At 45.6% G+C, this 20368-nt stretch overlaps 2 protein-coding genes across 3 annotated transcripts in view; both read left to right on the top strand.

Moving 5' to 3' along the window:
• The first annotated feature begins 1318 nt into the window (after nucleotides 1-1318).
• Nucleotides 1319-13681, top strand: tmem178a (transmembrane protein 178a). The gene is made up of 4 exons (XM_084344509.1): nucleotides 1319-1923; nucleotides 8039-8152; nucleotides 8450-8587; nucleotides 8874-13681. The coding sequence occupies exons 1-4, from the start codon at nucleotides 1395-1397 to the stop codon at nucleotides 9113-9115; spliced, it is 1023 nt and encodes a 340-aa protein (XP_084200635.1). The 5' UTR covers nucleotides 1319-1394; the 3' UTR covers nucleotides 9116-13681.
• Nucleotides 13682-15301: 1620 nt separating this feature from the next.
• Nucleotides 15302-20368, top strand: part of sos1 (son of sevenless homolog 1) — a 44016-nt gene continuing 38949 nt past the window's right edge. For both annotated transcript variants that reach the window (XM_084382636.1, XM_084382635.1), the window contains exon 1: nucleotides 15302-16189. In XM_084382636.1, the coding sequence (XP_084238762.1) occupies nucleotides 16103-16189 (87 nt within the window). In that variant the 5' untranslated portion in view covers nucleotides 15302-16102. The remainder of the gene's footprint in view (nucleotides 16190-20368) is intronic.

Here is a 20368-nt window from a genome sequence, read left to right as displayed (position 1 = left end):
GGACTTCTGGGAAGTCCCGGTGGTGTCTGGCACTAGTGGACACTCCCGACAGATCCTTTGAGTCCCAGCTGTTGCCAGGTGGCGTCTACATGGGTTGGACTTTATTTTTTTATTATACTATTTTCATCCCACAAGGGGAAATTCTTTTTATTTTATTTTATCACTCACATTACACACACATGCACACCCACACACAGTGTATAGAGGAGAATGAGTGAAAGGGCTGCCACATGCAACGGCGTCCAACGAGCAGTGTTAGGGGTCGGTGCCTTGCTCAAGGGCACCTAGGCAATGCCCAGGATGTGAACCAGTATTCTCCATTACTAGTCCACATCAAACTTTTTTTTTTTTGGTCCGAGGGGGGACTTGAGCCGGCCACCTTTGAGTCCCCAAGCCAAGTCTCTACGGACTGAGCTATGGCCGCCCCAACTTGTTCCAGGAAGTCCCACAGATGCTCGATCTGATCAAGATCTGGGGAATTTGGAGGCTCGGTCAACACTTTGAGCTCTTTTTTTACATACGATATCGATTACGATACGATTTTGTGGAGTATCAGGGTGCTGATGTTGGGGCTCACTGCCATCAGGGAGGGATGTTGCCATGAGGCAGCATGTCAAGTGGCAGCCACATGAATGAACTCAAAGTTTCCCAGCAAGTCATTGTTGTGGAACAAGATGTTTAATGTTGTTTAGTTGAACTGACAGTGTTTTTAATGTTGTGGCTGATAACTGATCACTGTACATGTTATCACTCAGTGGTCATCAACACTTTCAAGGACTTTAAAAAAAAAACCATAGAAACTCAAAATTGTTTCCAAAAGTGGCATTTATCATTTTATCTGGAAGAATTGAAATCAGAAAATTGACTGAATATGTTTCGGTCATCAGGTTTACTTTTAATCTATTATATCATGTGTATAATACATACACTATGATGACATCATAGAATATGATGATATTTATCTACATTTCTTTACTTTATATTCCAGAGTTTCTTTACTCAGGTTCATTTAAATAAAGTTATCTCAAACTACACATATCATAATAATAATAATAGCAACAACAACAACAACAACAATGATAATAATAATAATAATAATAATAATAATAATAATAACATATTATTATTATCATTATTATTATTATTATTATTATTATTATTATTATCATCATTATCATGTTGTTGTTATATTGCAGTGTTTTCTGTTTTGTGCGTCCATAGCTCAGTTATCCCTGAAGGTTAAACTTTTATTTTGAAGGCTGCCTGAGTGAACTTCCGGTGCTGCTGCGTGCTTCCTGCCGTCACCTTGACGCAGTTCTGACGGACCTTCAGTCGGCATGACAACGCGCTCTTAAGAGCAGCCTGGTCGACGGGCGCGAGGATGGCAGCAGAAGATGCCCAGTAAAGGAAACAGCGGCGGGAACCCTAACCCTAACACCGGGACCTGCTCCGGGACCGGGACCGGGAGCGGCTCGTTCCATGTCCCGGCCATGGAGAGAGCCCGGCCGCTGACGGTGACGGTGTCCGCCGTGAGCCTCGCGCTCAGCGTGCTGTCTCTGCTGCTGCTGGTCACCGCCATCTCCACCGACCACTGGTACGAGACCGACACCCGCAGACACAAGTACAACTGCGACCGCCACGGGTCCGACTCAAACGACCAGAAGAACCGGGAGATGCCCATCTACCACCTGCCCTTGGTGGACACCGGCAGCGGTGGGGCCCGGCAGCGGGACGTCGCGCTGATGAAGCCCGTTCATGTGGGCAGCAGAGAGGAGGAGCTGCTGGAGAACTGGCGGGCCATCCTCGGGATGGGCATCCTGGAGACGGAGTGCGGCAGGCCGCTGTTCTCCACACACTCCGGCCTGTGGAGGAAGTGCTACTTCAAGAGCCTGGACCCGGACATCGACAAGCTCATCGACCGGGGTCAGACCGCCACACACGTCGTATACATATAGAGCGCGCGCGCGCGCGCGCGCGCACACACACACACACACACACACACACACACACACACACGTATTAATGGATTCATATGTTCAGGTCCAACGCTGCTGTAGATAAACAGATACCACAGTACTGCAGTACTGTGTTGAGCAGTACTGCAGTACTGTGTAGTACTGTAGCAGGCTGTTGTTGCTCAGACTGAGCTCATGAACTGTCTCAGGTACACTCAGGTGAAACAGCAGCTCTGTCAGCTGACATCAGCTTTAAAGGGGGTTGGTTATTAATGAACGTATTATTTCACATCCAGAAAAATAAATTAATTAATGTTCTGAGAAATAAACAGGAAAACATCCAGTACCTGTGGCTGTGACAGACGTCTAAGAAACCGTCCAATCATATCATCCGGCCTGAAGGAAATGATCGACCCACCTGTCTGCACCTACCTACCTACCACTGAAGTCTACCTTAACACCAGGTGGACATGTTGTGAAAGCTGTTAGTGAGATAGTCACACATGAACGGCAGAGAAGGGGCAGCTAAAATATCTCAATGCTAACATGCTAACTATGGTTTAACTTCATTATGACAGTGTGGTGTTTTCTTACATGTGAGTGACACAAGATCATTGATGTGGTCAGTGATGTCACCGGTGGCCTACCCTGTTGGAGGAGTGGTGCAGTGGTTCAGTGTTCAGTGGTGCAGTGGTGCACTGGCTCAGTGTTTCAGTGGAGCACTGGCTCAGTGTTTCAGTGATGCAGTGGTTCAGTGGCTCAGTGGTTCAGTGTTGCAGTGGTTCAGTGGTGCAGTGGTTCAGTGGTGCACTGGCTCAGTGTTTCAGTGGTGCAGTGGTTCAGTGGCTCAGTGGTTCAGTGGTGCACTGGCTCAGTGTTTCAGTGGTGCAGTGGCTCAGTGGTTCAGTGGTGCACTGGCTCAGTGTTTCAGTGGTGCAGTGGTTCAGTGGCTCAGTGGTGCAGTGTTTCAGTGGTGCAGTGGTTCACTGGTGCACTGGCTCGGTGGTTCAGTGGTGCACAAGTTCAGTGGTGCACTGGTGCAGTGGTTCAGTGGTGCACTGGCTCAGTGGTTCAGTGTTCAGTGGTGCAGTGTTTCAGTGGTGCACTGGCTCAGTGGTTCAGTGGTGCAGTGGTTCAGTGGTGCACTGGCTCGGTGGTTTAGTGGTGCACAGGTTCAGTGGTTCAGTGGTGCACTGGCTCAGTGGTTCAGTGTTCAGTGGTGCACTGGTTCAGTGGTGCACTGGTTCAGTCTCCTCACAGTAGGAAGGTTCTGTGTTTGAACCTCCTGGTTCTGATGGTCCAGTTTAATCCCTCAGTCGAAAAAAATGCAGGTTAACTGGTGACTCACTCTGATGTTTGATTCTCACTACAGCTGTAACATCACTAGACTGGTCTCAGACTGGTCCTAAACTGGTCTAGGAGTGGTTTCAGACTGGTCTTGGACTGATCTCAGATGGGTCTTAGAACTGGTTTCAGACTGGTCTCACACTTGTTTCAGACTGGTCTCACACTGGTTTCGGACTGATCTCATGTTGGTCTCGTGGTGGTCTCGTGGTGGTCTCATGGTGGTCTCAGACTGGTCTCATGCTGGTCTCAGACTGGTTCAGACGGATCTCATGCTGTTCTCATGCTGGTCTCAAACTGGTGTCACACTGGTCTCATGCTGGTCTCATGCTGGTCTCGGAATGGTCTCGGAATGGTCTCGGAATAGTCTCAGAATGGTCTCATGCTGGTGTCACACTGGTCTCATGCTGGTCTCACACTAGTCTCAGAATGGTCTCATGCTGGTCTCATGCTGGTCTCATGCTGGTGTCACACTGGTCTCATGCTGGTCTCAGAATGGTCTCACACTGGTCACATGCTGGTCTCACACTGGTCTCAGAATGGTCTCAGAATGGTCTTGGAACTTGAAACGCTGACCCGTAGACCCCATAATAAAGCAGATCGTGTGCAGGTGATGGTCACCATGACGTCTGCAATTTGAGCCTCTGCAGTCTCTGGCAGCAAGCCCACCTGAGTGCTGGAGGTCAGAGTGATGGTACACAGAGAGGATCTGGATCCTGACAACACTCAGACCACACATCAGATTACAGCGGTCCAAATCACATTACATTACATTATGTTACATATCATTACACTGCATTAGACTGGAGCCTGAGCTCAGATCAGATTAGATCCATTGATCCCTGCAGGGAGGATCAGACATGGTGACTAACACCTTATTTTCTACAGATGTCTATGTTTAGATCTCTAGGTGATGTCTATACATGTAAAGTGTATTTAATGTTTCAGATCTGAGCAGCGACAGTAATACAAACAATATAAAAGTGTCCTGTGTGTGACAAACCTCCACGATGTCTTCATTTACACACACACAGTCCTTAAAGACTCAGTGACGTCCTGATGTAAAGGTCAGCAGTCAGCCTCTGTTTTTGTTTCTCAACATTATTTTGTTCTTGTCGTGCCACTCTACATACATATATATGTAAGTATATACGACCCCTAGCCCTAACCCTTACACACACAAAAGTACATACATATGTACATTTATACAGGTAGGTATATATATAAATGTGTGTATACACACACCGATCAGCCACAACATTAAAACCACTGACAGGTGACGTGAATAACATTGATCATCTCATCACAATGTGATGTTCTGCTGGGAAACCTTGGGTGCTGCCATTCATGTAAATGCCACTCGACACGCACCACCCATCAAAACACTGTTGTGGGCCAAGTACACCCCCTCATCACAACAACACTACCCGATGGCAGTGGCCCCCCAGCAGGACAATGTGCCCTGACACACCGCAAACACTGCTCAGCAACAGCTCGAGGAACACAATCAATGGCCCAAGGGGTTGACCGGGCCTCCAAATTCCTCAGATCCCAATCTGATCGAGCATCTGTAAGATGTGCTGGAGCAGGTCCGATCCATGGAGGCCCCACCCCCCAACATACAGGACCCAGAGGACCCACTATAAAACGCCCTGGTGCCAGACACCACAGGACCCCCTCAGAGGTCTGAAGTCTATGTCTTGACAGGTCAGAGCTGTTTTGGCTGCACAAGGGGAACCTTCAAAATATTAGACAGGTGGTCATAGTGTTATGCCTGATCGGTGTATAAACAGTAATTATTGTTGTTGTTGATCTTTTTGTTGTTGTTGATGTTGTTCTTGTTTGTGATGTTGTTGTTGATGGTGCTGTTGGTGTTGTTGATGGTGCAGTTGTTGTTGATGGTGCTGTTGTTGTTGATATTGTTGATGGTGATGTTGTTGTTGATGTTGTTGTTGGTGTTGTTGATGGTGCTGTTGATGGTGCTGTTGGTGTTGATTGTGCTGTTGATATTGTTGTTGATGTTGGTGTTGTTGTTGATGTTAATGTTGGTGCTGTTGTTGATGATGATGGTGGTGTTGTTGTTGTTGATATTGTTGTTGATGTTGTTGTTGATGGTGCTGTTGTTGATGTTGGTATTGATGCTGTTGATGGTGCTGTTGTTGATGTTGTTGATATTGTTGTTGATGTTGTTGTTGATGGTGCTGTTGTTGATGTTGTTATTGATGTTGTTGATGGTGCTGTTGTTGATGTTGATATTGTTGTTGATGTTGTTGTTGATGGTGCTGTTGTTGATGTTGTTGATATTGTTGTGGATGTTGGTGTTGTTGATGGTGCTGTTGTTGATGTTGATATTGTTGTTGATGTTGTTAATGTTGATATTGTTGATGTTGTTGGTGATGGTGCTGTTGTTGATATTGTTGATATTGTTGTTGATGTTGGTGTTGTTGATGGTGCTGTTGGTGTTGATGGTGCTGTTGTTGTTGATATTGTTATTGTTGATGTTGTTGATGGTGCTGTTGTTGATGTTGGTGTTGTTGTTAATGTTGATGATGATGGTGGTGTTGTTGTTGTTGTTGATATTGTTGTTGATGCTGTTGTTGATGGTGCTGTTGTTGATGTTGGTATTGATGTTGTTGATGGTGCTGTTGTTGATGTTGTTGATATTGTTGTTGATGTTGTTGTTGATGGTGCTGTTGTTGATGTTGGTATTGATGTTGTTGATGGTGCTGTTGTTGATGTTGTTGCTGTTGATGTTGTTGTTGATGTTGTTGCTGTTGATGTTGTTGTTGATGTTGTTGATGGTGCTGTTGTTGATGTTGTTGCTGTTGTTGTTGATGTTGTTGATGGTGCTGTTGTTGTTGTTCGTGTGTGGTGTACACGGTGTGCAGTTTGTGCACACACCTTTTATAGTGGTTCATTAAGAAAGAAGACAGTAGGAGACATGGACAGTGTATTAAACATCCTGTCCTAGTCCAAAGATGTTAAAATAGCCTTTTATAGTCTGTCACCTCCGTCTTTCTTTCTCTGTCCTTGGTCTTTTAGTAAAGAACACCATTATCTTCTTCATTTTAATTCTGGAAATTAAATTTCAAGTTATTGCATTTAAAGGGGAACTACTGTTTTTTTTACAACCTAGACCTTATTTCTAGCATAAAATATGATCATTTACTCACCCAGATAACTTTGGTGTCATTTGGCGCTGTTCGGACAAAATTAGATCCAGTGGAGCGCCGCGTATATCCATATAATGCGAGTGATCCGGGCACCGAAGCGCAGCTTCTATGAGCATTATCTGCCACGAAACTAGTTCATTTCACCAATATTTTGTTATGATACGCTCATGCTATTCCCCTCTGCTATATAGCGGCGCTACACTGGAGAAAATTTCCTCACGTGGAGGTCTGGAACCTCATAATGTCTGACTTGTATTAATTGAATTGCATACCTTAAACAGTAGGCTATATTGAAGTAGCCTATTAGTTGTGTCAACATCTGTATGTGGTCAACAACTGACAAACTGTCAATTTAAATGTATTAATTAGAAGTACAGTTCTGTATTTTTTTCTTAGATTTGATATATTTTTCAGCAATGTCAGTTTTCACATTGAACTGGAGGGACTGTAAGTACTGCTTAAGTGTTTCTTTCTAGTTGAGGTAAAATTAAATAGGCTACATAACAGAGAGCTTTTGAAAAACGTGACTCTAAAGTGCTTAATGTCAGAAAAAATACAGCTCAACTTGAATTTCCCCTTTTTTTTTCTTTTTTGTTAACTTCACATCTCAACCAGCTGTATCAAAACAATCTCAACACCTCTTAACAACTGAACAGTGTTTCTTTCTTTCTGATGCTTCACTCCCACTTTCTCTTGTTCAGTGAGAGAAGTGAGCTTCAGCTTTTCCTTCCAGAATTTTAAATCTGGGCTGTAATGGTGTCATGGTCGTCCTCATACACGTGTGTGTAGGTGCTCAATGTGAGCCTGGAATGATATTTCGTTTAAATAATGTTCACAGTGGAGGAAGCTGCTTTTATTTTTGGTGCCCTTAACTCGGATTTGAGTGGGTATGTTTGCTTAAAAGACTAGTGCATCGTCTCACAATGGTGCTTTAATTGGCTATGTTGCATCACGTGAGATGATTTACAGCGCATGCTGTTGGTCTGTGGGTTTCTGTGGCCGCTAAACCAGTACTGTAAAGGCTGGGAAAGTGGCACCATTTAATTTAGATTATAGATTTATAGAAACTCTCCTTTAACATGTAATAATTCTCATTAGTTTATTGGTTATAGGTCTAGGTTGGGATTGGATGACATCTGGGTCCTGCCCCATACCGCAGTTTGCCTATTGGTGACCTCTGTTTTAAGCTAAACTAGCTTTAATTACAAACACACATTTGTTTGCCTCATGAACGGTGGCAATTAATCTCTCACCTTGATCTTGTGAATGTGTCTTGTCATTCCCCCGTTACATCCAGCTCCCCACTCAGGAATTTTAAACAAAGGCGGCAGCCAGTAAGATGAAGTTGGTGCCTTTGAGTTGGATAGACAGGGAAAACCCTGCAGGTGTAGTGTGAACCGTGTGTTCACGACAGCTTCACCTTTCAGCAAACTCATCAGTGGGGGTTCCCAACACGTCACACACACAGACCATGGAGTGACACTCCCACACCGACGCACCAACTTGTGGGTTCTGATCTGGTCTGGTCTCTGTTACCTGTCTCACCTGTCTCACCTGTGTATGCAGGTATCGCAGATCGCTGCACAGCTGTCAAGTATCACTTCTCTCAGCCAATCAGACTGAGGAACATCCCTCTGAACCTGACCAGGACCATCCAACAGGACGAGTGGCACCTGCTGCGTGAGTCAACACATACACACACACACACACACACACACACACACACACACATTGATTATTGATGATAGATTAATGATTTGATGTTTCTTGCTGCTTGTTACCGGTTGCCATGGAAACACACCATGACAGTGTTATGTAACGGTATGGAGGGACAGTTCCCACGGCAACGCTTTGTGTTTCCTCATTTACCTCATTACTGACAACCCTGTGTGTGTGCATGTGTGTGTGTGTGTGTGTGTGTGTGTTTCGGTGTGCATGTGTGCTTGTGTGTGTTTCTGTGTGTGTGTGGTCGCTCAGACTTGCGTCGGATCACAGCAGGCTTCCTGGGCATGGCGGCGGCGGTCCTGCTGTGTGGGAGCATCGTGGCGTCGGTGGGCTTTTTCTGGGAGGAGAGTCTGACGCAGCACGTGTCTGGGCTGCTGTTCCTCATGGCAGGTAACACCTGAACATGACCAAGAACATGTTGAACCAACAGACTGAGGAAATTTTGTCTGGTCCTCACTTATACAGAGCTGTCTGAGGGTCAAGACCTGGTTCAGGTTAGATCAGGATTATTAGAGCTGGGTGACCTTTACACTGATATCAGACTCATATCAACATCTGATCTGGTGTCTGTTTCTGATCTGGTCTCGGCTCTGATCTGGTCTCTGTTTCTGATCAGGTCTCAGTTACTGATCTGGTCTCTGGTCTCTGTTTTTGATCTGGTCTCTGGTCTCTGCAGGGATCTTCTGCACCATCTCTCTGTGTACGTATGCAGCCAGTGTGACCTATGACCTCTCCAGAAACCCTCCCTTCATCTATGGTCTGCCGGCTGATGTGGATCACGGGTATGGCTGGTCTATCTGCTGTGCCTGGGCCAGTCTGGGTCTGATCGTGGCCGCCGGCTGCCTCGGTACCACCTTCCCCTTCCTGAGCCGGGCTGGAGCTATGCGCTCCAAGACCGCCCGCGAGTCCTCCGTCTGAGGAGCCGGCTGTCGATCAAACCGGGGGGGAGAAGGTTCAGTGGACCGGGCTGCTCCAGGTTTATGTGACCCGGGTTCTGGACTGATGGAGGCGTGCCCAGGTGGAGCGGCAGGAGTTCTACACCTGTTTGTTCAATGTGTTCAATGAGTTGCACCTTTAATCTCCAGCAAAGTGTTTGTAGACAGAAGAGCAGCACAGCGCCCCCTGCTGACAGACTGCACACACACACACACACACACACACACACACACACACACACACTGGCTGTGTCTCAATTCAGGGGCTGCATCCTTCAAGGACGCGGCCTTTGCGGCCCACGACGGCCGGGTCCTTTGGAGAGACCTTCGAAGACCCCGTCCACCGTTGCTAAATGATGACACAATTTCGCAAAAGTGACGATCTACACCACTTGATGTCGCCATTTTCCTTCTTTCTTTCTTCTGTTTTGGCCGCGCAAAGGATCTTGGGATATGGGAGGCCGCGAAGGATAGTAGCGGTGCGTCCTCCAAAAAGAGGGAAGGGCAGGCTGCATTTTTGGGCTGCATTTGAAGGAGCCTTCCAATTTGGACAGCCTTCGCACAGCGTTGTTTGCATAATTGGCCTTCAAATGCGCCCTTCGAAGGATGCAGCCCCTGAATTGGGACACAGCCACACACACAGCAGTTGAGTCCGAGTCAGTCTGAGACCAACAGGTGATGATGATGTCACAGTGATGTCACAGTGATGCCAATCAGCATTTAATAATAACAATAATAATACATTTATTTTACTTTTCACTTTTCAAGGTACACAAAGACACTTTACGGGTTAAGAGGCAGAATAATAAAAACATAAAAAAGAGACAAAAATTCTTCATTACAAGCAGTTTTTAAAAAGGTGAGTTCTGGTGAGTGTTTTGAAGGTTGTGAGGTCCATACAGTCTCTGATGTGTTTGGGGAGGGGGTTCCAGAGGGAGGGGGCAGCTGTTGAGAAGGTTCTGTCATCCCAGGTCCGGTGCTTAAACCAGCATTTTGATCTCATCTGCAGTACTTTGTGGATGAGCAGCCCCACCCCCCCCCACTCTGATTGGCTGGTTAAAGTCCAAGCAGCCTGAGGGAGGCGGGTCAGTTCATGACAGGAAGTGAACACGTCTCTACACGTTCCACATAGTCATGAATGAGGAGGGCGATGACGACTCAGGACCAGAACCAGGATCAGGACTAAGTCTTGTACCAGTGTGGATGTGGATCCAGACATCACCTTGATCCCCTCACACCTTCTCTGTTTACCTGCAGACACGAAGTCCACCTCTGCTCAACCTCAGTCCAGCCCCAGAGTCCAAAGGGTTTAAAACCAGAACTAGTCATGAGATCAGACTGTCTGGACAACGTGAGAAAATAAAGGACCACAGCTGGTCCTGGTCCTGGTCCTCCACAGCTGGTCCCGGCCCTCCAGGGTTCATGGTACCTTTCATGTTCATGATGTGAGCAGATCAGAGAGGTTTGTGTCCTCACTAACTTCATCACTACTTAGTCACTTCCTGAACTTGTGTTTGGAGGTCTCAACCAAGCAACACAGAATGAACAACGTAGAACCACATATAACCACACAGAACACAGTGAGGCGACAGAGGACCCGGTGTTCAGCCTGATATCAGACTTGACTGCTGCAGCTCAAACACTGAACCCGATGATCCAAACACACACTGAAGGTCTGATGATGATTCTGTTCTCAGTCACGTCCGTCGGAAGCTGCAGGTCCATTTATTTAAGATGATTTATCATTGATGTAAAAACATCCTGACAAGGTTTCTTCCATCAGAACTATGAGAGAATCAGCCTCCGAGAAGTTCGTCTGTAGACTTCATCTTTCCGTCACGCGTTGATCATACTGTCAATAAACTAATTGGCAACAGCAGTATTGAATACTTACAGCAAATAGTATATTTAATTAGATCAAATATCAATAAGGTGTCAATTTAAAGTCTAAAGCTTGACATTCAGGTGAGTGTGTATGTCAATATACAGCAGCGCGTGGTACGAGCACTTTATCATTTAGCTCTGACGTCACACGCGTTACATAAGTCACGTTACATACCCACTCTAGATAGGGTTAGCGTTACATATGTCACACGTTACATACGTAGCGGTGCGTCACACACAGTGATGAAAACAGTTAAGTGTCAGCTCTACATTCTCTGGACTCAAAGTTGTGCTGTGACGGATGAAGGAGCAACAGGGTCAAAGTTCACGGTGCACTGTCATGATGAAGTCGTATGTCCCGACTGATATTGTAAGGGAGCTTCAGTACGAACTAAAGGAAAAATTAGTATGAGATTCAGAACTCACCCATTTTATTTTTTTAATCCTATTTTTAATTTCTAAACTGAGCTATCTGCAGGATGCATGGTGACGAGGCCATGGATCTGCTTGTGTCCGTCACATTAATAACTAATTTGACGATGGTGAAACTAAGTAAACGTTGTTTTGGTGCCGTACTACCAGACTACAGAGCAGCTTCTGTCCTCAGTTCAGCCTCAGCGCTCCAACAGAACAAACGATTTAATTTTATGATTTATCCGATCAGATACGTCTGAATCTGAGCCGGTCACAGAGGTTAAGAATAAATGTAATAATTATATAGAAAAAGACGATCTCCTCTCTGATGGTCTCTTAATTTATCTGTCAGCTGTCACTGGAAGATGTTAAAGTTTGTGATCGGTTCATCCACACACACACACACACACACGTACATGTGTATATAAAAGTATAGTGTTTTCTACCTGATGCATATGAATGAAATGAAGAGTTGTTTGTTTAAATGTATTCAGCCATCGGCCTGCGAGCTGAGCCACAGACTGACTCTGACCTGGAGTTCATAAAACCATCGCGCTGAATAAGGAACATCATGTATGTGTGGAGAACATGTGGAACATTTACAACAGAACATCTGGACCAGATGAAACCAGAGTCCCTTTACTCATCAAACATAGTAAACGTCAACAATCAATGGACCTGATTCAGCCATCAGCTGGTCTGAGATCAGAGTCCTCTCACGCACAGGAAGTCCAGGTATGAACAGGTAATCCAGGTGTATCGACTGATGTGTCATGTGACTGACTGCTGCTGCTCGGTGCTTTAGTATTTATTGAACTTAGAGTAACACCTCTGAGAAACATGTTGAGTCATCCTCAGCTCCTGGTTCAGATACTGCAGCAGGCTGGATGACACGTCTTCACCCTCTGTCAGTACAGGCTGAGGGAGGACTGAATGTTTCTGATCAGATGACCTCTCATTGCCTCTGAAACTCTGATCCCCCAACATGCCCCTCTGATCCCCCTAATACCCTCTTGAACAATATTGAATTCTTGGATGCCTTCTAAAATCTTCTTGTACCCCTCCTGTACCCTCTCATACCCCATCATGCCCATCCTATACTCTTGGATCAGCCCTCATACTCTCCTAATGCTCAAATATCCTCTCGTATGTTCTGATGCCCTCTGACCCCAACCGTCCTCCTCCTGTACCTTCTCATACCTTCTTTATTACACTCTGATATCCCTTAATGTCACCCTCCCCAAAGCTGTGCACTGACAGCAGTGAACCACCACTAGCATAAGACAAAATGGACACCTTGTGGTCTCCAACACACGTTACTGTAATGAAGGTAGAAAACCAGCAACACAAACAGACCAGACAAACTGGGGTGCCACACCCTTAAAGATCCACTGAGCTGTGGTGTACCTCCATCCAGAACACAAAACTAATGAACTGTAATGAAATACACAACAGTAACACACGTGACGACAGCAGAAGTGGACTGCAACAACCACACAAAGGCGTCACTCTGTAGTCACCACTACACACAAGTGTTTCCAGCTTACACCTGAGCTGCAACCACAGGTGAGCCGCCAACAGTGGAGTTCAGTTACTGCACACAGTGTCATTACAGCGACACATCAAAGTGACCAGAACAAAAAAAGTGTAAAACTGAGGGAAACAAAGTATTTCAAGTTTTATTTAAAAACACATTGAACACAGAAAAAGCTGCTGCAGTGGAGAGAGGAGAGCAGGAAGTGGGAGGAGCCGACCTTTAACCTGCTGACTCCCCGGGACTCGATCAGACACACTCACCTGGAGCCAGTCACACACTCACGCAGGTACCAACACAGATCGGGATCAATCAGCACATACATTTACACCCTCTTAAACCCTCCAAATACAAATATAAGTTTTCTAATACCGTCTGACATCCCTCTCTTAACACTCTTATGCCCCATAATACCCCTCCTGTATTGTCTGATACTCTTGAATACCCTCTTACCTCCCAGTCCTACTCTCTGGTTCTCTGATACCCCTCTTTGAGTCTGATCCGATCCCCATACCCCTAATCCATCCCGCTTAAACCATCAGATATCTTTTTATGCCTCGTAAACACCCTCTGATCTCATCTGATACCCTCTGAAACCCCATCATGCCCCTCCTCTGCCCTGTTAAACCCTGTGCTGCCCTCTGCTGGACACTCACAGTGTGTCTTCAGTCTTCTGATGTTCAGCTGTAAATAAACAATATTAACATGTCAAACTGATTCTCCTCTTCTGTGCTTTTATTTCTGCTTGTTTGATATAATTTCCATGAAGTATTAAAGACAAATATGATTAATATAGAAATAGATAAAATATGAAGATGAAATATCATTGGAGTCAATGGGGAGCTGCCACTGAGTTTGTCATAAAAAGGAACATGTTTGTTTAGTTTTCATTTTAATGTCAGTTTTATCAAACACATTGATTTTATAGATGTGGTGTTGATGCACAACAGCAGCTTTAAGGTTTTATGATCTTTGAGTTCATCTGATGTTTAACTGTCACACAGTTGGTCACATGACAGCGACGCCTTCGTCAGCCTGCAGACGTGTGAATTACAGTCAGTGTGATTTCATACAGTTAGAGACGCTTCAACTGAACGAGATGATGAGCCGACAGGAAACGCCTCAGCAGGGCGTCGACAGCAGCTCACAGCAGTCTGCAGCTTTATCCAAAGAAACTGAACGCAGCATCGCTGAAGAGCTCGTCCACCTGCCACCCCGGATTTAGATCAAACTAATTCTGATCAATATCAAACTTTCAATCACTTAATTCCAACTGTGCTCAATAAAGCAGCTGCTGTTGAACAACAACACACTGCATGTTGACGGCTAAAGTCATGAAATAATTCATTTTAAATAATTCAAGTTCTTAACCCAGTAATAATCACTCACTCAGTCACTCAGTTCTGTTTGGATATGTGGCCAGGGGACACCATAGCGCCACCTAACGTCGTTTTGTCCGTGCGAAAACATTCTTGGATTGTCATGAAATTTGCAGGACTCATAGGTCTCACGGACTTTGAATGGCGTGCGGCGATTTTCATTTTTCCAAATGCTGTTTTCAGGTCTTTAGGATGGTTGCAGACTCACCAAATTTACCACGTAGCTTCTAACCCATGAGTACGTTAATTCGATACCATAACTGCCCTCAGACGCGGCACGACAGCTCAGTAGCCCCAGTAACCCCTAATGGCTTTTCCCATTTCATACGTACAGACAAACACCTGCGGACACCAAATTTTGCACACGAATCATGCACATTGATATCTGATATGGGTCTGGCCCCAAAATGGCTCCATAGCGCCCCCTGGAATATTTCAGACATTAAGCCCCGCCTCCTACATGCACATACATGAATGAAATTCGGTATGCATATGTATCTTGACCAGACGCACAAAAACCCTCTTGGACCCATACCCTCAGTCCAACGGGAAGTCTGCCATTTTGGTTCAGATTCTGAGATTTCTCCGCCATTTTCACCCACAGCCCGACGTATGTGGGTCGAGGGCCCTTTCATCACTGCTTGCAGTTTTAATTATTATTATTATTATAACATTTATTATTATTATTATTATTATTATTATTATTATTATAACATTTATCAATATTATTATAACATGTATGATTATTATTGTTATAACAGTAATACATTTTTTATAACAGTTATTATTATTATTACATTAGTTATTATTATTATTATTATTATTATTATCAGTAGTATAAGTAGGTGCAGTACCGCTGATGGCCGCCGGGGAGCAGCAGTCGTCACTCCATGAAGCACACACTCCCACTTAGGAGCCCCGCCCATGTACGTCAGGACGTGCCCACTGCGCATGCTCAGCCGCTGCACTGTCTACGGTACCGCACACTGAAGTCACAACAACCGACAGCCGTTCACCGTGAGCGGCCGTTAACTCGGTGACTGTCCGCCTGTTAGGAGGCCGGGGCCGGATTTACTTTCTGAGAGAGTTCGGGGGACAGAGTCGGAGGAGCGGACACACAGTGGAAGAGTGGGGGTTAAAGTACCGGAGCCGCGCCGCCGGAGAGTCGGTGTGTTCGGTTAGAATGATAGCAGCGGAGCGGAGAACAGAGCAGCGAACAGCCCGCTGATTCACACCGACAGCCCGGGTAACCCCCACAGCGCGCGCGCACACACACACACACACACACACACACACACACACGGTAACTAGCAGCTGGTAATCTGTCAGCTCATCAGACCTGATGGATCCATCCGCAGGCTGCTAACCCTGCTAACATTAGCCACACAGGCTACATGCTAACAGGCTAACACATACAGCAGCCAGCTCAGCACCGTTAGCTAACTGTCTGTCACAGGTCCTGGTACTGTCGGTTAGTATGGACCGGTTAACGGTCACCATGCTATCATCCCGGTGAACAGAGCAGCACCCGACACTTAGCCGCTAGCCGCGGAGCTAACCGTTAGCAGTGAACATCTGGCCGCAGACAGCTCTCCGTGTGGCGGCCGAGGATGGTCGCGGTGACAGCAGCTGTTCTGGAGGAACGGCCTGCCCCCGCTGGATGCTCTCCCCGCCCTGCTGGACTCAGGCTCGGGCTTTCAGCGTTCATGTAAACCGGTGAACCGTGCGTGTCAGTCCCGCAGCAGCAGCAGCAGCAGCCATGCAGGCGGCTCAGCTGCAGTACGACTTCTTCAACGAGGAGAACGCACCGAAGTGGAGAGGCCTGCTGGTGCCTTCACTGGAGAAGGTACACACACACACACACACACACACACACACACACACACACACACCTGAACCTGACTCAGGTCTGAATCCTCCAACAATCCTCTGAAGGAACTTACAACATGTCCTCTCTCTCTCTCTCTCTCTCTCTCTCTCTCTCTCTCTCTCTCTCTCTCTCTCTCTCTCTCTCTCACACACACACACACACACACACACACACACACACACACACACACACACACACACACACACACACACACACACACACACACACACTCTCACTCACTCACTCACTCACACTCACTCTGAAGCTCCAGGTGTGTCAGCCTGGTGTGGTCCTCAGACTGCAGGTAGAAACAGGAAGTGGTCTCTGAAGGTCACATGAGGCTGAAGTGGTTCTGAAGTCTGGTGTTTGTCAGGATGATTGGACTGTCGGCTGCAGGTCCCACTCACTTTTCTCTCCCAGTGGACTCCTGGTCCAGGTCCATGTCCTGATCCAGGCCCTAATGCCGATCCTGGTCCAGGTCCTGGGATTGATAAGGTCAATTCCATTATTGACTATTGTTATTGGGCTGACTCAGGTGCAGGCAGGCGACTCAGGTGCGACCTCAGTAACAGACCTGCGGTAACCATTAGTCCGTAATTGATCAGTCAGTCGATAAAGGTTGGATTGTTAAGTATTTTGATGATTGATTGATTGATTGATTGATTGTTCCAGTCACACATCCTCTACTTCACTGACTCTCTGAGAATTTGAACAGTTTTCTCATTTTTGGACATTTTATAGATTGATTGTAACAATAAGGTTCAGATCAATAATGTAAACAGCGGCTGCTCTCTGCAGCTTCACTCCTGCTGCTTCACAGAGACGCAGCAGCTTGACGTCACTGTTTTTAATGACAACTTCACCTGATTGAGACAAACTGCAGTGTGATGAACTGAATCTTCATCTGGAGTGAAGATGATTCGCTGTGAGGTCAGGTGGAAGAAGAACAGTGGATTCTGGTTCTGTTCTGGCTTGAGAACATCATCACATCACATGTCCTCCTGTTCTCCACATCAACACAGAAACTGAGCAGAAGTCCATTAAAGAAACAGTTGAAATAAGAAGACAGAACAAGATGGAGCTGTGTTTACATTCATCACTGTGTGTGTGTGTGTGTGTGTGTGTGTGTGTGTGTGTGTGTGCACGCGCAGAGGACAGGTGAATGTGCAGCTTCAGCTGGTTGAAGTCAGTTTGTTGTTGGTTAAACAGAAACATGCAGGTGAGTGTGTTCAGACACAACTCACCTTCTGTGTGTGTGTGTGTGTGTGTGTGATGTAGTAAACAGTCCTGCAGCATTAAAGGAACAGTCTGTTTTTACAGCTCAGATCTCTGATGTGTTCAGTGTACGACCATATCAATCAATCACTGTGTCGCTTCCTGTTTGCAGTGTGTTTTGGTGCCTTAGATTATTATTTTTGGGTTTCCGACAACTGAGTTTTGGATTACGGTCATTGGACTACCTGCTGAGAGACCCGGTTTGACCCCTGCCTGATCCAAGACTATGCGAGCTAACTGGCGGCTGAGCTAACAGCTGACTAAGCTAACGGCTATTGCGCCAAAAAACATCTATCGATACTGACGAGGCCAAAGAGGCACCGAACAGCCCAGGAAGTGGATGACATTAGAAAGTCGCTAGAGGAGGTCTCTGCTGTCAGACTGCAGCAGAAGGACATCCTGGACCTGCTGGAGGAGGTGAAGATGCTGAGACTACAGAATGAGGAGGAAGACAGGCGCCTCGCCTACCTTGAGAGCAGAGTGGATGACTCGGAGCAGTACAGGATAAATAACTCAAGGGAACAACAGGTGGCTGCCTTCTCCACTGCAAGGGGATTAAAGTGGACGGCGACAACATGACAAAACCGCTCTGTTCAAACAAGGAAGGAAACTCAAAGAAACATCTTCATGAAAAAACATCTGACAAAACGAAACGCCGACGTCGCCAGCAAAGCACGCTACATGTAGAACCAGAACAAAATTCAAAGTGCAAAAGTAGTGCAAAGTATTGATCAAGTTAAATGGCACACCAGAGGAAGCTCATCAGAAACATCTACGAGTGAACAACATCAACTGGACTGTATGGTACCATCACAGTGACACACACTGAAAGAACTCACTCAACTTCATCTGGAGACAGTAATCACCTAACTCTGGATCCTTGATCAGGATCAACTAAATACTCTGACCATATAAAATGATATTGATCCGGACAATATTTTTTTCTGTAACACAAATGATTATATCTGCTACTACGCACAGCGACAATATAATGAAACCATCAAGGCGGATAACACTTTATTAATAATCCACTTCAACTGCAGGAGCCTGTATGTAAACTCCAACAACATCAAGGATCACTGAAGTCCGTTAACAAACATTCAACAGAACCGTCATGTCTGAGACTATGATCCACATACGTTCAGTTATATAAACAGAAACAATAAGAGAGGAGGAGTGAATTATATTTATTAATTATAACTGTGGTGGACAATTTATTAGAGAGTAGAACAACTGAAATCTGAAAATCTAATAATTAGTTCTGTATACAGGGCACTAGAGTTGGGCGGTATCCAAATTTTGATACCGTCAAACCTCCTCCCTATTTTACCAGGGTATACGGTATTACCGTGACTAATTAAAAATTATGACGTAAGGCTCAGACGGCGTCACCAAACTTTTGGCTTGTGCCGACACCGTTCAGAAACTGAATACCAAACACTAATACTGAAACAATAACAACATAACATGCACAATATTAACAACTTTTATTAGCAAGAAATAGCAGTTTATAAAAAAGTGCAAATACAACAGTCAAACAGAATTAAATTAACAAACATCCAGAACAGTTCACACACACAAACCATTTAAACCCGAACAACTTTTAATAACAACAAAGAGCAGCACTTTTTCGGGCTTTAACAGGGCACGTTGTGGACTGACAACTTTACCTGCGGTGCTGAAAACCAGCTCCGATGGTGCGCAGTATTGGCGAACAGAACCAGTGTGAACGGATAAGCCGGCGGCGCGGAGCAAGGGTGTGTCGGTTCTGATGGTGTTCACTGTGTGATAACTAAACAGGTCCATCACTCAACAAAATATAGAGAAATGTCCCACAAAGCAGCGTTACAGGACCAAACAACGGTAACGTGGTAACTGGTCGTGTCTTTGGTAACTTATGAGGAAAAAGTACAGCAGTTATACGTGGAGAAGTGTCGGCCTGTCGGTCCGACCGACTCTTCGTCACATTTCTGCCCGAAAAACAGCGTCTGTCCCCGGCAAAAAACTTTAACTCGCCAACTGTTTGTCGTGGTGATTTTTCAGTGAACTTTCCCCCAGAAAACAGCCTCTCTCCCCGAGTGACAGAGTCAGACAGCGTCCTGTTGACTGATGGCGATTATGTAATTTAGAGAAGAACATAACTTTGTAACTTTCCAGGATGTTTGGTGGGTCAGGATCTCATCACAACACATTGTAACAGCATCATATGATTATAAACAGTCAGCAGGTACATGTTTAGATTACAGGTGGACACCGGGGAAACACGTTGAATAAAACACACGTCATCACCATTCGTGTACCGTCACGCCTCTTTTGAAGCCGCGGCGCCAGCTTGCTGTGTGAATTACACTCTGGTTCACCTTTTACTCCGGAGCTGCTCGGCTCTGTGTGAACAACCAACGGCGGAGAATTGGAGAACCGCCGCTGCGGCGATAATGCGGCGTCTGTGTGAAAAGGGGTGCGTTGTTGTTTCGGAGATGCGTCCTTATTGCACAATTTACAAATTGCCTTGTCAGTATTTACCGCCTCTCCCTTCTCGTTAGCTCGGAACCGAAATACTGCCACTAAATAAATTATATTCAATATTTAATCCTTATCTCCTATATAAGTACATTGTTTTTTGTTTTTTTTTAATGACGGTATTGAAACTGATACCGTTGCTATTTTTAAGACCCCGCAGTATACATTATTACCGTATTACCGCCCAACCCTATGGCACCAGGGTCTAGTATTGAATCTTTCAGGGACTGGACACACTGTAAAGTAAACCAAACATGACCAGACCCAGTTGAGTAACATCCCACTGCGATCACATATTCACTAATGACATAGAAATCAATACAATGAGCCGACTATTAATAAACGATATCAGTGACCATC

This window comes from Pagrus pagrus (assembly GCF_965226575.1).
Source record: "Pagrus pagrus genome assembly, chromosome: 2".
In the NCBI taxonomy this organism is placed as follows: Eukaryota; Metazoa; Chordata; class Actinopteri; order Spariformes; family Sparidae; genus Pagrus; species Pagrus pagrus.
The sequence above is the reverse complement of the archived record's forward strand: the minus strand, read 5'-3'. Positions and strand labels throughout refer to the sequence as shown.

Bases quoted from the DNA above. Each gene is read 5' to 3' on its own strand.
- tmem178a (XM_084344509.1), top strand. From the start codon at position 1,395: ATGCCCAGTAAAGGAAACAGCGGCGGGAACCCTAACCCTAACACCGGG. The intron at 8,153-8,449 runs GTGAGTCAACAC...GTGGTCGCTCAG, and splicing joins GGACGAGTGGCACCTGCTGC to ACTTGCGTCGGATCACAGCA. The intron at 8,588-8,873 runs GTAACACCTGAA...TGGTCTCTGCAG, and splicing joins GCTGCTGTTCCTCATGGCAG to GGATCTTCTGCACCATCTCT.